Source organism: Physeter macrocephalus, chromosome 5 (genome assembly GCF_002837175.3).
Source record: "Physeter macrocephalus isolate SW-GA chromosome 5, ASM283717v5, whole genome shotgun sequence".
NCBI lineage: Eukaryota > Metazoa > Chordata > Mammalia > Artiodactyla > Physeteridae > Physeter > Physeter macrocephalus.
In genome coordinates, this window is record NC_041218.1 from 28,767,346 (window position 1) to 28,782,747 (window position 15,402).

Below are 15,402 nucleotides of genomic sequence, written 5' to 3' on the forward strand. Positions count from 1 at the left end.
GTTTTTTCAAGAGGCTAGATAGAATTGGATCCAGCAAGGAACCAGAACCTGTGCCATCAGCGTCAGGCGTGAGTGAAATTGCAGCTTGCCCTCCGTCTCCTATTGCCGATGACCCTTCAGCTCTGCCATCTCCCCCCTCCTCCCCCTCATCCAGTCAATAACTCTGCTTGCCTGTTCACTCGATGCCAGCCCCTGTATGCCAGCTGTTGTACTGTACTACTGTACTTTTCAAGGTACCCTACTGTAAGATTAAAAATGTTTATTTTGTGTGTGTTTGTTTTTTATGTATTATTTGTGTGAAAAGTATTATAAACCTATTACAGTACAGTACTATATAGCTGATTGTGTTAGTTGGGTACCTAGGCTAACTTTGTTGGACTTAGCCAACAAATTGGACTTACGAACGCACTCTTGCAACAGAACTCATTTGTATGTAGGGGACTTACTCTGCTTGGCACATAGAAACTATTCCATTCATGTTGGATATCATTATTTTTAAAATATCTAAAGTCACATTATAAGATTTGTGTGAATTTTGACTCATTTTTATGTTACTGATAATGATTCATTTTTTTACTTTTGTACAGCAAGAGATTTTCATATTCCTTGACTTTTCCAAACAGCCCTGGAGGAGGCTGGTACAAGTGTCGTTATTACCAATTTGCAGATGAGGAAATGGAAATCCACCCAGGGAACTGATTTGCCCATCATCACTTAAATCTCACCAAGTTCAAAAGCTCGGTACTCTGCTTCCAGTTTCAGGGATAGTCTTACCTGCCACTATTTTCAACTAGTCTGAGTAAACAGACACGGCTTTCAAAGTATTGTCAGTCTGCCACAAATATTGTTCTCACTGTACAAGATTTATTTATTGTTAGAACTTTGATAGAAATAGTATGGCTAAAGGATTACAATCGAGTTTTGTTTTGTATTTCCCTCTTAATCAAGTTAAACATTGCCTTCTGCCTGTGCTGTCTCGTTTACACTAATTAGTGGCTTAGCTTTAGAGCCAAGTTAACTCTAACCTAGATAATCGTAACTTTTTTGATTGGTGCCCTACAGATGGGTGTGTTTCTGAGAAGGGTTTTCTCCTCCCTGGTGGAGCCCCTCATGCCGTGGAGCCTCAGCCACTCCCAGGAAGTGGCGCTCTAGGAAGGCAATTGTATAGCCTCTCCTCCTACTACCAACCTGGGGTGCGAGGACTGCCACCCAGAGGGATGGCAAAATGCAGGAGGGGACAGGTGGGAGAACTGACCCTGTGTTCTCAAGGTAACAGCCTGCAACCCTGGCTTTTCGTTTTCAAAGACAGTGGTTCCTTAAAGCTTTCTCTGGTCATCATTAGAACAATAAGCATCCATCACAGATTGGCTTACGTTCATTAGGAATAACATCTTCAGAGATACAATTTGAAACCTAAATATATACTTCTGCAAAACATAATGAAAATTTCCAGTTGATAGCGAAGTGTCGCCAACCTGAAGCTGTTTTTTTAAAGAAAATTATCTTCCTTTGTGTTCCATTCCCCACTGCGACTCTGTCTTCCAAGTAAACTTTAAAAAGAGCTTTGGAAATTTTTCTCAGAGTCTTGATACAATCTTGGCCTAACGTGGCTGTTATTGTCTTAATTTTAGCCTTTCGCAAAGGTATTGATTGTGAACTGGAAGTGAGACTTTGAAAATGTCTCTCTTTGCAGTGCTGCATTTTCAGTAGCATTTCTATCCTGCTCTACTCAGAGGGAGGAATCTCAGATTCTTCTTATCTATGTCACCAACACAGCTCTAAAAGACAGGAGCAAGGTATATGCAATGAAATTGTGTATGCTATTTTATTTTTTTCCTTTTATACTATTGTCATATACCCATTCTAGTAGAAATTTAAACAAAAAGTATTCAAATCTAATATTTTCAAAGAGCAATAGCTTGGTTTACATAGAACATAACACTTCCAGCAGGTTTTCACATTCAGATGTTTATACAGCAAAGTCTAAGTTATATGCTTTGAGCCAACCACTAAAAATGTTCCTACCTCTGTAGTCTGTGATTTGTACTACACCACTCTTTTTTTTAGCCAGTGTTTTCTTCAGTTTCCATCTGCTAATTAGTTACACGATAATGTTTTTTTATAAACATATTGAACATTATTATTGTGACAGAAGTTTTTAAGAAGATACTCAATATGTCAAAACTTTATAATCCACCTTTTTTTGGTTTGTGGTTTGACTCTTTTTGTTATAATCTAATTTACACTGGAGGGAATTGAATAGAGTTTTGCAACCACAAATCTCACATGTTCTTAGAAATTTCTTGAAAGTAAATATGGACTTCTCTGAGTATATAGTATGATTAAACATTTATTAAAAGTTACTTTTAATTGGAAGAATAACAAAAATATCTGTATCACAGAAATGTGTGTGCTTTGTAGTTATTTGGTTACAAAATTATAACACTTATCAAAAGTTAAATGAAAATAAGGGGGAAAAGACCTGAGAGACATTTCACTAAAAACAGTATAAAGAGAGCCCTAAAACATATGTAAAATGTTAAACTCATTCAAAATTAAACAAATGCAAATTAAATTAAAACTGAGATACAATAGCCAGAGAAGTCCACATTATTTTTTGTGAGTGTGATAAGAACACTTAAGATATACCCTCTAAACAAAATGTTAAGCATACAATACAGTGTTGTTAGCCATAGGCACTGCGCTGTATGTAGACCTCTAGGATGTGTTCATCTTCTGTAACTGAATCTTTGTACCCTTTCACTAATAACTCCCTTTTTCCCTCTTTCCCCAGCCATTCTACTCTCTGCTTCTATGAAATTGCCTATTTTAGATTCCTCATATAAGTGGGATCATACAGTATTTGTCCTTCTGTGTCTGGCTTATTATACTTAACATAATATCTGCCAGGTTCAACCATGTTGCCACAAATGGCATGATCCCCTTCTTTTCTCAGGCTGAAAAATATCCCATTGTACATAAATATCATATTTTATTTTCCATTCTTTCATTTGTGGACATTTAGGTTGCTTCTGTGTCTTAGCTATTGTGACTAATACTGCATTGACCATGGTAGAATATGCATCTCTTTGAGATCCTTATTTCAATTCCTTTAGATATATACCCAGAAGTGGGATTGATGGGTCATATGATAGTTGTATTTTTAATTTTTTTTAGGAACTTTCAACTGTTTTCCATAGTGACTGCACCAATTTACATTCCTACCAACAGTGTACAAGGGTTCTCTCCTCTACATCCTCAACAAAATTTACCTTTTGTTTTGTTTTTTTAAATAATAGCCATTCTAACAGGTGTGAGGTGATATCTCATTGTGGTTTTGATTTGCATTTGAAAATCAAATGATGATTAGTGATGTTGAGGACCTTTTCATATACCTGTTGGCCATTTGTTAGTCTTCTCTGGAGAAATGTCTGTTTGGTCACATGTCCATCTTTTAATCAGGTTATTTCTTTTTTTGCTTTGAGTTTTAGGAGTGTATTATATATTTTGGATACTAACCCTTTAACCAGTATATGGCTTACAAATATTTTCTCCCATTCCTTTGTTCATTGTTTTCTTTACTGTGCATTAGCTTTTTAGTTTGATGATTTGCCTGTTTTTGCTTATGTTGTCTGTGCTTTTGGTGTCATATCTAAGAAATCGTTGCCAAGGCAAAGTTAAGAAGCTTTCTCTCTGTATTTTCTCCCAGGAGTTTCACAGTTTCATGTCTGAAGTTTAAGTATTTAATGCGTTTTGAGTTGATTTTTTTATATGGTGTAAAACAAGGGTCCAGTTTAATTCTTTTGCTTGTGGATATCCAGTTTTCCCAGCACCATTTATTGAAGGGACTGTCCCTTCCTCGTTGTATATTCTTGTCACGCTTGTTGAAGATTAGTTGACCATATATGTGTGGGTTTATTTCTGGGATCACTATTCTGTTTCATTAGTCTAGGTGTCTGTTTTGATGCCAGTGCCAGATTGATTTAATTACCACAGCTTAGTAATACACATATTTTGATATCAGAAAGTGTGATGCCTTCAGCTTTGTTCTTCTTAAGATTACTTTAGCTATCTTGGATCTTTTGTGGTTCCATATGAGTTTTAGGATTGTTTTTTCTAGTCCTATAAAAAAAAGTTCAATGGAATTTTGATAGGGTTTGTGTTGAATCTGTAAGATTGTTTTGGGTAGTATGGACATTTTAACAATATGAATTCTTCCAATCCATGACACCTGATATCTTTCCATTTATTTGTGACTACTTTAATTTCTTTCATCAGTGTTTTATACTTACAGTTTACAGGACTTTCACCTGTTTGGTTAAGTTTACTTCTAAGAATTTTTACTCTTTTTAATACTATTGTAAATGAGATTGTTTCTCAATTTCTTTTTCAGATTGTTTGTGTGTAGAAATGCAACTGATTTTTGTATGTTGATTTTATATCCTGCATCTTTGCTGAATTTGTCCATTAGTTCCAACAATTTTTATAGAGTATTTAGGTTTTTCTACGGACAAGATCACATTATCTGCAAAGAGAATTTTACCCTTCCACTTTGCATACCATTCATTTCCTTTTCTTGCCTGATTGCTCTGGCAAGGATTTCCATTACCGTGTTGAAAAAAAAGTGATGAGAGTGGGCATCCTTGCCACATTCTGAATTTTAAAGGGAAAGTTTTCAGTTTTTCACCACTGAATATGATGTTAGCTGTGGGCTTCTCACATATGGCCTTTGTTGTGTTGAGGTAAGTTCCTTCTATACCTAATTTGTAAGAATTTTTGTCATAAAAGGATGTTGAATTTTGTCAAATGTTTTTTTCTGCGTCTACTGCGATGATCAATCATGTGATTTTTATCCTTCTCTCTGTTAATTTGGTGTATCCCGTGGACTGATTTGTGTGTGTTGAACCAACTTTACATCCCAGGGATAAATCCCACTTGGTCACAGTGTGTGGTCCTTTTAATATGCTGTTGAAATTGATGTGCTAATATTTTGTTGATAATTTTCACCTCCATGTTTATCAAGGATATTGGCCTATATTTTTCTTTGCGTATGGTGTCTTTTTCTGCCTTAGATATCAGGGTGATACTCTCCTCATAAAATGAGTTTAGAAATGTTCCGCCTTCTATTATTTGAAAGAGTTTAAGAAGACTTGGTTTTAATTCTTCTTTAAACGTTTGATAGAATTAACCTGTAATGCTATCTGTTCCTAGGCTTTTCTTCTTTGGAGGTTGTTGATTACTGATTCAAATTCCTTACTTGTTTTTGGTTTGTTCAAGTTTTCTGTTTCTTCTTGATTCAGTCTTGATAGATTATATGTTTCTAGGAATTTATCCTCTTCTTCTAGGTTGTCTAATTTGTTGATGTATAATTGTTCATTATAGTCTCTTATGATTCTTTTTTCTTTCCTGTGGCATCAGTTGAAATGTCTCCCTTCCATTTAAATGATTTTATTTATTTGAGTCTTCTTTGTTTTTTTTCTTTTTAATCTAACTAAAGTTTTGTCATCTTTTCTAAAAAACAGCTGTTGGTTTCCTTGATTTTTTCTATTGTTTTTCTATTTTCTGTTTCACTTATTTATACTCTAACCTTTATTATTGCCTTTCTTTTTCTAACTTTGAGCTTAGTTCTTCTTTTTCTGGTTCTTTGAGGTGTAATGTTATATTGTTTATTTGAGATTTTTTTTTTCTTTTTCAATGTACGTGTTCATTTCTATAAACTTCCTTCTTTGTACTGCTTTCACTGCATCCCATAAGTTTTGGTACATTATGTTTTTTGTTTGTCTCAAGATATTTTCTACTTTCTTTTTGCTTTCATCTTTGATCCGATGTTTGTTCAAGAGTATCTTGTTTAGTCTCCATGTTTTTGTGATTTTTTTCTTTTGTTATTCATTTCAAGCTTTTTTCTACTGTTGTTGGAAAAGATATTGGGGATGATTTCAATCTTCTTAAATTTGTAAAACTGTTTTTGTGACCTAGCATGTGATCTTTCCAAGAGAATGTTTCATGAGCACTTGAGAAGAATGTATAGTCTACTGCAGTTGTATGGAATGATCTGTATGTGTCTGTTAGGCCCATTTGGTGTTGTTCAAGTCTGCTGTTTCCTAATTTCCTGTCTGGGTGATCTCTCCATTATTCAAAGTACAGTATTGAAGTCTCCTATTGTAATTGTGTTGCCATCTATTTCTCCCTGCAGAGTCAATGTTTGGATTACATGTTTAGGTGCTCTGATGTTTGGATGCTTATATATTTATAACTGTCCTAGCTTCCTGGTGAATTGACCCTTTCCCATTATGTAATAGCCTTCTTTATTTCTTTTGGCCGTTTTTAACATATACTGTAGTTTGTTTGATATAAGTATAGACACCCCTGCTCACTTTTGGTTATCATTTTCATGGAATATCTTTTTCTACCCCTTCACTTTCAGCCTATGTGTATCCTTAAATCTAAAATGAGTTTCTCATAGATAGTAAGCATATAGTTGTATCTTGTTTTACCCATTCAGCCACTCTATGTCTTTTGATTGAAGATTTTAATCCATTTACATTTAAATTAATTACTGATAGGTAAAGCTGACTTCTCAACTGGACTTCAGAGCTTTTAACCGTCTATTTTAAACTTATAACTCCAATCATATACAAAACCCTGCACTTGGACTTCCTACACATACTTTATGTTATTCCTGTCAAATTTTACCTCTTCTGTACTATATATCCAGTAACAAATTTTTGTGGTTATAGTTATTATTACTACTTTTCTCTTTTAGATTTTATACTAGCATTAAAAGTTATTTATGCACCACCATTACAGCATTACAGTATTATTTGTCTACATATTTACCTTTACCAGTGAGATTTATACTTTCGTATACATTTGTGTTGCATTTAGCATCCTTTTGTTTCAACTTGAATTTTCTTTCACACTTTTTGTAAGGTCGGTCTAGTGGTGACAAACTTCCTCAGTTTTAGTTCGTCTGGGAAAGTCTTTATCTTGCCTTCATTTTTAAAGGACAGTTTTGCTGTGTATAGTATTCTTGGTTGGCAGTTTTTTCTTTAGCTCTTTGAATATATCTTACCACTCCCTCTAAGCCTCTAAGGTTTCTACTGAGAAATCTGCTAATAGTCTTATTCTTGTATATGATGAGTCACTTTTCTCTTGCTGCTTTCAAAATCTTCTCTCTTGTCTTTAATTTTTGACATTTTAGTTTTAATGTGTCTCAGAGTAGACTTCTTTTGGTCAACCCATTTGGGCTTCATCAATCTGTATGTCCATTTCTTTCAGATTTGGGAAGTTTTCAGCCATTATTTCTTTAAATAAATTTCCTGACCCTTTCTCTTTCTCTTCTCTTTCTGGAACTCCAGAAATATGTATTTGATAATACATATCAAATTGGTTCACTTCAAGATGTACCACAAATCTCATAGGCTGTCTTCACTCCTTTTCATTCTTTCTTTTTGTTCCTCTGACTAGATAATTTCAAATTACTTGTTTTCAAGTTCATTGATTCTTTCTTCCACTTGATCAAGTCTACTGTTGAAGCTGTCCTTTAAATTTTTTGGTTATTGTGTTCTTCAGCTCCAGAATATTTATTTGGTTCATTTTATGGTTCTCTTTGTTGAACTTCTCATTTTTTTCATATATTATTTTCCTGATTTCATTTAGTTGTCTGTCTTTGTTCTCTTGTAGCTCACTGAACTTCTTTAAAAGAATTTTTGAACATTTTTAGGCAATTTATAGATCTCCATTTCTTTGGGATTGTCTATGGGAGCTTTATTTTGCTCTTTTGTTCGGTGGCCTGTTTCTAAATTCTTCATGATCTGGTAATCTTACATTTGTGTTGTGCATTTGAAGAAACTCTCTCTTCTTCCTTTCTGTACAGACGGACTTCAGCAGGGAAAGCCTTCACCAGTCGGCCCAGCCAGATATTCCAGGTGGTCTGGTTGGTAGGATCCATAGGCGGGCTGGCTGGTGAGCCTGCTGCCAGGTTACATGGGCAGGCCACATTATTTTTGAGAACCTCCTAAAGAGTAAATACTCTTTTCACCCATCTAAACAGCAGAGATTTTTTTAAGTGATTATTGTTATTACCTAAAGGCATTAAAAAATGCCTAGCTGAGTATAAAGTAATAAACAGGACATACACAGCCTTGCCCCTGTGGGGTTTACAGTCTAATTTAAGAGGCAGACATTAAAATATTTATATGTGTGGTCATATACACAGTACTAAGTCCTGTGAAATGAAAATACTTGGTATCAGAGAGACTATCTAGGAGGACATAATTTACACTGGAGGGTCAGGAAATCCCTCTCTATGAAAGTGTGTTTTAGCTTTAGACCTTAGATTTATAAAAAAAAAAAATACTACAAATAAAATGTAATCTTTTTTAAATGGGAAATAATTTTGTAGATATGTGTATTTACATAGTAAACAAATTTGGCATTGATAAATAAAATATGACATCTAATGTAGAATTAAAACGTAAAATGACATTTATTGCTTAATTTTTTAAAACACATTTTTGATTTAGAACATTTGAAAAATACATAAAACAAAACAAAAATTCCTTGTATCTCATAATTTATACATAACTACTATGAATGTTTTGGCATATTTATTTCCAATTCTTTTTTCTGTGACTAGAAATATTAAAACATTTGGTATCATACTCTACAAGAGTGTTCTACAATTTCACTTTTAATGACATATTTTTACAGTATTTGTGTATGTTTCTAACAGGTAATGTATGTTTACATTATTTCTTTATTTGTTTACAGGCATTTTCCTGGTGGCCTGATTTATTGGCAGAGCATGCAGAGAAATTTTGGGCTTTATTCACAGTGGATATGGATACTGCACTGGAAGCACAACCACAAGACTCCTGGGACAGTTTTCCTCTTTTCCAGCTGCTTAATAATTTCCTCAGAAATGACGGTAAGCACTTGCATTTTCTTTAATGTAGAAGTGGGGAGGAGGGGAGAACTTTGTGTGTGTGAGTCTGGATTTACGGAGCTCTAGCAGTCACCCAACAAGAATCAACACGGGTAACGTTAACATTTGCTCAGTCTCCCCAGATATATCCGGCCCGGGTCTGGGCGAGACCAGCAACACTCTCACATTGCTCCACTGGCCTCAAGTTGCTCTCATTCCTACCCTCCTGCTTCATCAGGCACTGACAACATAAGCACCTTCTCAGTGTACCTGTGAATCAGAAAATCTTCAAAGGTTAACATTTCTAAAGTACCTGAGAATTTAAGATCTCTGAAAGACACCTTAGCAACTTATTATTCTAGACATCATGCCATGTTACTTAGAAACTTAATATTCTAGACATCATGCCATGTTAAGGCTTCTACTAATACACACTGTGCTAATATTGTTTGCCTGAAGAGATTCGGTTCTACAGATGATAGGAATATTGCCCTGCGGTATTGCTTGCTGTCTCAGTATTTAGAAATTGAAGAGAATGTAAAGGTTCTCTGTTGAGATATTTTTTTTCCAATGCAGTAGTAACTTTTATAATTATTCTGGTACATGGTCTTCTGGCAGCCAGTATAAACCTAGTTTTTCGTCAGGATTTTTGGAGGCATTTCTTAGCATACAGATTCCTGTGGGCCTTTCCTTTGATGATTCTTTTTGAAGTTTCCCTTCAACTCAGGTTTGGTTTCTACTGACAGGCTTTCGCTTCAACACTTGCAGTGGTCTTGGGGTCACTAATTCCCTATTGTATTACACTACTCTCAATATAAACCAGGTTGAACTCTGCCTCTCTCTAACCTCTGGTTCTGACTTGTTCTGCTTGATACATGGAATGGCCTTCTTCTGTTGCATAAGTTCTTCTCCCTGCTATTATTCCCAGTCATTTAACTCTTTCTCATGTGATAGCGTTTTCATGCCCATCGCCATTTTTATCACCCTCCTCTAAGAAGGTCTCACTCCAGTTTTCAATATTTCTCTGGAGTGTGGTGCTAAGAAGTACACAGTGCCCACAACGTTACCTGGGTAACCCAGGCCCCAAGGAGAGCTGCCTGCCTTCTGCCCTGTCTTCCTGCAGCCCACGGCTGCCCTCTCTCCCAGGAGCTTAGTCACACTGGTGATACAGTTCACACTTGCTGTCTTTTAAAACTCCAGACCTCTTTGCTTCTCTCTTTCCAGGATATCACTACTCTGTATTTCCAGGTTTAAATTTAAATCATTTTTTTTGACATTTATCTTTGATTTTTAAAAATTACTCTCTTGATTTTGTTCATCACCCTAGTCTATCATTTCTTACCTTCCTTTGGTTATTCATCCCTTTGAGTCTATGATAAAACTGCAACTGTTTTACTGGAAAAAAAACAGCTACATAGATATGAAATTGTGTGTAATATTGGACTCCCCATGGACATCTGGATTTGGGACACCAGGGTAAGAACCTTTGTTATACTAATTAATAACATGTTATACTAATTATATAAGAGAGAGAGGCATCTTATTATACTAATTAATAACATGGGCTTTGGTGCCAGACAGATTCACATCTGTCTCTGCTGCTCACTACTTGACCTTTGACAATAGCTTAACCTCAGTAAACTTTAGGTTCTTCATCTATAAAGGAAAGAAATAATAGTACCTACAGTGTCATTGGTGGTGAGGATTAAAGAAGGTAATAGCTCATGTATAATGAATGCTAAATAAATATTATAGATATTAATCAGTTACAATTTCAGTCTTGATTTTTTTAGCCATCTTATTCATTCTCTTATCCAATTTCATTTCCAAAAGGTCTTATTAAAAAGCCAAAGAACTAAGCTACAATTCCTAGTTCAGATTCAACAACAATGTCTGCCTTCAGGAGTTGCTATACCCACAGTTATCCGTATGTGAATCGTTTATTCTGCAGATTGTCCTCAGACAGCTTTTACATTCCAGTTTGGTTCCCTCCTGCCAGCTAGCAGACCTCAAATGACCTTCTTCTTTCCCAGTCTCTTATCATCATTTTTTTTTTCTGCTAAGAAATTACAAGTGAGGTTTAATATTTTCTTACGACAAATATATATCAATAAACTTGCTGCCAAAAATAAATACATGTACGATATTATACATTTAGTCCCTAAATGAGAATAAATAAACATAGGATTATTTCTAACATTGCTCTTCTCCACTTGCATGAAAACTCAAGAATTGACCATATTTAGATTTATTTGGGGGTTTGTTCAAAGATGGAGGTATTTATTAATATTCTCAGTGAAATAGTAAAGATGATGAATCATTTAACTTATTCAATATATTAGAATTTATTTATAAAGAAAATAAATATGCTGTAGATTTCTTAGAAATTTTCTTGGGGAACCTCTACTATAATGCCAATGAATTAACATCTCTTAAAATTTATTTTTAAGAAGAGCTCTTACATTCAAGTGTAATTTTATGAGTCATATCAAAAAGAACACTAAAAAGAGAATAACAGAAATGTGATTTTTAGCCAAATATTTAATTCAAAAGAATATCACATTCCTCTCCTGTTTTAAACCATTTTTAGAATATTGGCTACTATTAAATGCATAAAGTATTATGTTATGTCATTTTGGTATACATTACTCAATCACACAGAAGCATTGATTAATGATTTCTTTTGAATGTTTTCAATTTGGGGGGGTAAGTCTAGATCTAGGCTTTGATTTTGCAGTGATTAACATATTTTCGAAAACATCAATTATTTCAGAGAAAAACAGCTCCTCTTTGTAGTGAGGTAAATAGAAAAGTTCTCCAGTGCTATAATTTCCTTTTGGTTCTGGGAGAACAGTGTGGTCTGGGGAATTGAAATAGAATGCAGTAACTTTCAACTCAAACTCACAAGTTACTATCCAAAGCCAAGACCACTTAGTAATATCTCAGTAGTTGGTAAGACATAATTTTTTTTTGCTATTAATTTCACCCTTGATAATTATGAAGAATATTGTTAATAATTATGTTTGTTTCATTAAATTCCTGAAATATTCAGATGGTGATTTAGTGAATTCAATTCAAATGTTAAATGTCAACCTATAGCTGCCCCCAAATTGTCCTTTTGGAAAGCTTATAGGAAAACATAAAACTTCTGTCCTTTTACCACCACCTCCCAAAGAAAGACTCTTACATCACTGCCATGGCCTGACAGTTTTTACCATATTGACCCAACTAGAGGTATAGTCCAAATTCTAATTAATTTAAACCTTAACTAGCCAGGGGTAAAATAGGAACAGATTGCTCCAAAATGTCCAATCTTGTTAAGGGAGATAATTTGCTGGATAACAGTGCTTACTATTACCCCACATGTGACATACCACTAATTATATAGAGATTTTAAATGGTTGTGATTTATTACTAATAATGTCACATACTTATGTCTGCTTTTCCAAAATAAAAATTACTAACACGTCTCTAACAGAAATATTAGTTAGAATTTGTGCTTTATTTGTGCCTGGAAAGCTTTATAGCTGAGTTGTTTTGGGGTTTTTTTTTAAATGAATAATTTAGATGTTCCTGCTGGATGTTTACCATCTTTACTTTGTTAAAATATTTATGCTTTGATATGTTAAAATATTTATGCTTTGATATTTAAAAATAGGTGTTTATCTTTAGGGGAGCGGAGAGGATCTTAGACAAACGTATTCGTTTTCCAGCTGAATAAACTAAACCCCTAGGAGGCGAGGTGCCTGGGCTGGGGCTTGCTGGCAGGAAACCAAGGCAGTGGCAAGTTGGAGCCTGATCACTTGGTCTCCAGCCCACCTCAGTCTACAGTCACAAATGCAGATTCTGGGGGCATTTATAAAATAAGATAATATTTTTAAAGAAGATAGGAGATTCCTTGAACTTCTATTTTTACCTCATAAAATGTTTATAAGGGCCTTGAATTATGGGGGCAAAGGAAGCAGGTTGGTTAAAGGTTGCAGAAAGGACCAGATAAAGTATTGTCTTAGCATGTACCTTATAAAACATCCATGACGAGATTTCCAGGGACTGAACTAATTAGAGGAGGAAAGAGATTCAAGACAGTGAATTCGGTTGCTATTTTAAGGAGGGAAAAAAGAACTGTGTCTGAGGTAGGTGTGTTTCCTTACAGTTGGGCGTGATTAGGAAAAGTCTTAGCCTTAAGGATCCTTAGAGATGAAATGTGGTTTTCCTCGAGGGAAGAGTACCAGCTGCACCACAATTTTAGCAACTGTCCCCAGTCTCCCGCCCCTCACAGGCTCACGCATTGATTCCCAGAGAAGGACTGATGAAGAAAACAAACTCCAGCTCCCTCATTTCTGTCCAAAAAAGACTGAACTCCTGCTTACCTCTCCACCCTTCCTCCATACATCCTGATCCACTCCCCACAACTCAAGTCTTAATTAGATGGGTAATCACTTTAAATGGTATCTCAGGAAACAGTTTTGAAAAACAGATGTATTAAAATTAGGGAAAATGAATGTTTTCATAATGAAGCAATTAGCATGATAGTTGAATGATCCTGAATGACCATGAAGCTGGTACAAATAGATTCTACCCTTGCGTGCTATTTTCCACAGTTGTCCTGTCCTGTCGATAATCCGTATGGCAAGTGACTGCTTCTGACAAATGAAAGCCATCTGCAAATGGCACAAATCATCTCTTTCAGTACTACCGAAAGGCAAACTCTTGGAGCTAGTCACCTTTTAATCTGTGGATACGCTAGCAAGTGGCAAATGACCATTCTGTTGGGAACTGATTCCCAGCTGAAAAATACCACGGTGCTTCTCCTTTAATTAACAGCCTTTTCACATTGCTAGCACATTAAAGCCATCCTGAAGAACACCCGTGCTTATATAATCAATGTCACAGTGTCTCTACCTAAACGAATAATAAATGTTCAGGCTCTACCCTAAGTGAAAACCTGTTCTCCAAGACTTTCACCTTCATAAAGATGGGCTCATAAAAATCGAAAAAAGAGAAATTGGAATGTGGTCTCATGAGGATAAAAAGGCTAGTGTTAATAATTAACAAGGAGAGTGAAGTGGAGTCAAATTAGCCATAATAGAGCCCAGAGTGACTGGCAAAGTCACCTCTCATTATCAAAAAACTCATTAAGAAATGAAGAGGTGGAAATCCTGGTGGGTTATTCTCACACTTCGGCTGTATCAGAGATTATTTTTCAGATTTCTTTCAAATGAAGAACTGTTAGGTCACCATATTGTATATTAGGTTAATTTTCAGGCTTTGAAATATGGAGGGCTGGCACCTGCGTGTCATTCTACCTCAAGAGCTTAAATGAGCTGTACATCTGAAATTCACAAATTGGTGTTTACAGTTGTATCTGTATATACATCTACTAGGAATAATGCAGAAAGGATATGACTTCTAGATTATAGCAGAGCTGTGTGCCAGGTTAGTTTTATAGCTCTTTTACAAATAATGAAATGACCACTAAAACTCAAAAATGTATTTAACTCCAATCCCAAGAGCTGATTGAATTCAAAATTGTGTGTCAGAACTTGTTTTACCGACTAATATAGTAAAAGAAATGAAAAAGCAAGGAGTCACTAGCTTTATTTAAAATTGAATGCTGCAGTACTGCTCTAGTATCTTTTTACTACATGTAGACATTTTAAAATTTTAATCTGTATATTTTCATAGAAATTAGTGCCTTAGAGAAAATAATGTAAAATGCTCTAACAGTGTTCTTCACTGTAGATTTGCAGAAACATCTTTAACTCTTGAAGGCCACGAACATCAGGAACCCCACACTTGAGGGCTATTCATCATGTTACAGCCGTACTCACTTGTTTCCATTACCGGGATGGTATTGTGGGACATAACCCCAAAGATCAGAAGGTTGTATGTAACTGGAGTAAAATTACAGACTTTTCCATTTGGCTTTAATACTAGTCTCATAAAATTCAGCATGAGAATTGCTAGACCACGAGACTTCGCTTATTTTTGCCCTAAGCCTTGCTTAATGTTTATATTGATTTTTTCCTGAATTAATTCTGCAAGAAACGGGGGCTGAATGCCTACAACTTACCAAATCCCAGTCATCTTACAGATACATGGGTAAAAAATTCCTGGGGCTTCCCTGGTGGCGCAGTGGTTGAGAGCCCGCCTGCCCATGCAGGGGACACGGGTTCGTGCCCCGGTCCAGGAAGATCCCACATGCCGCGGAGCGGCTGGGCCCGTGAGCCATGGCCGCTGAGCCTGCGCGTCGGGAGCCTGTGCTCCGCAACCGGAGAGGCCACAGTGGTGAGAGGCCTGCGTACCGCAAAAAAAAAAAAAAAAGTCTGCCCTTGAAAAGCATATAATCTAGTGGAGGATATGGGCATATATGCAGTACTAACTATAGTGCAACAGATTGTAAAACTGTAATTCAATTATGTGTACTGTGTGCTATGACATTTTTAATTATAGTTTTAAACTTGGTTTTGTTTGAT

The 15,402-nt window shown here is 35.6% G+C and overlaps 1 protein-coding gene across 16 annotated transcripts in view; it reads left to right on the plus strand.

The window, feature by feature from the left end:
• The window catches only part of CADPS2 (calcium dependent secretion activator 2), a 552,734-nt gene that overhangs the window by 455,625 nt on the left and 81,707 nt on the right, over positions 1-15,402 (plus strand). For all 16 annotated transcript variants that reach the window (XM_028489806.2, XM_055084855.1, XM_028489809.2 and 13 more), the window contains one exon: positions 8,773-8,929. In XM_028489806.2, coding sequence (XP_028345607.1) covers positions 8,773-8,929 — 157 coding nt within the window. The remainder of the gene's footprint in view (positions 1-8,772; positions 8,930-15,402) is intronic.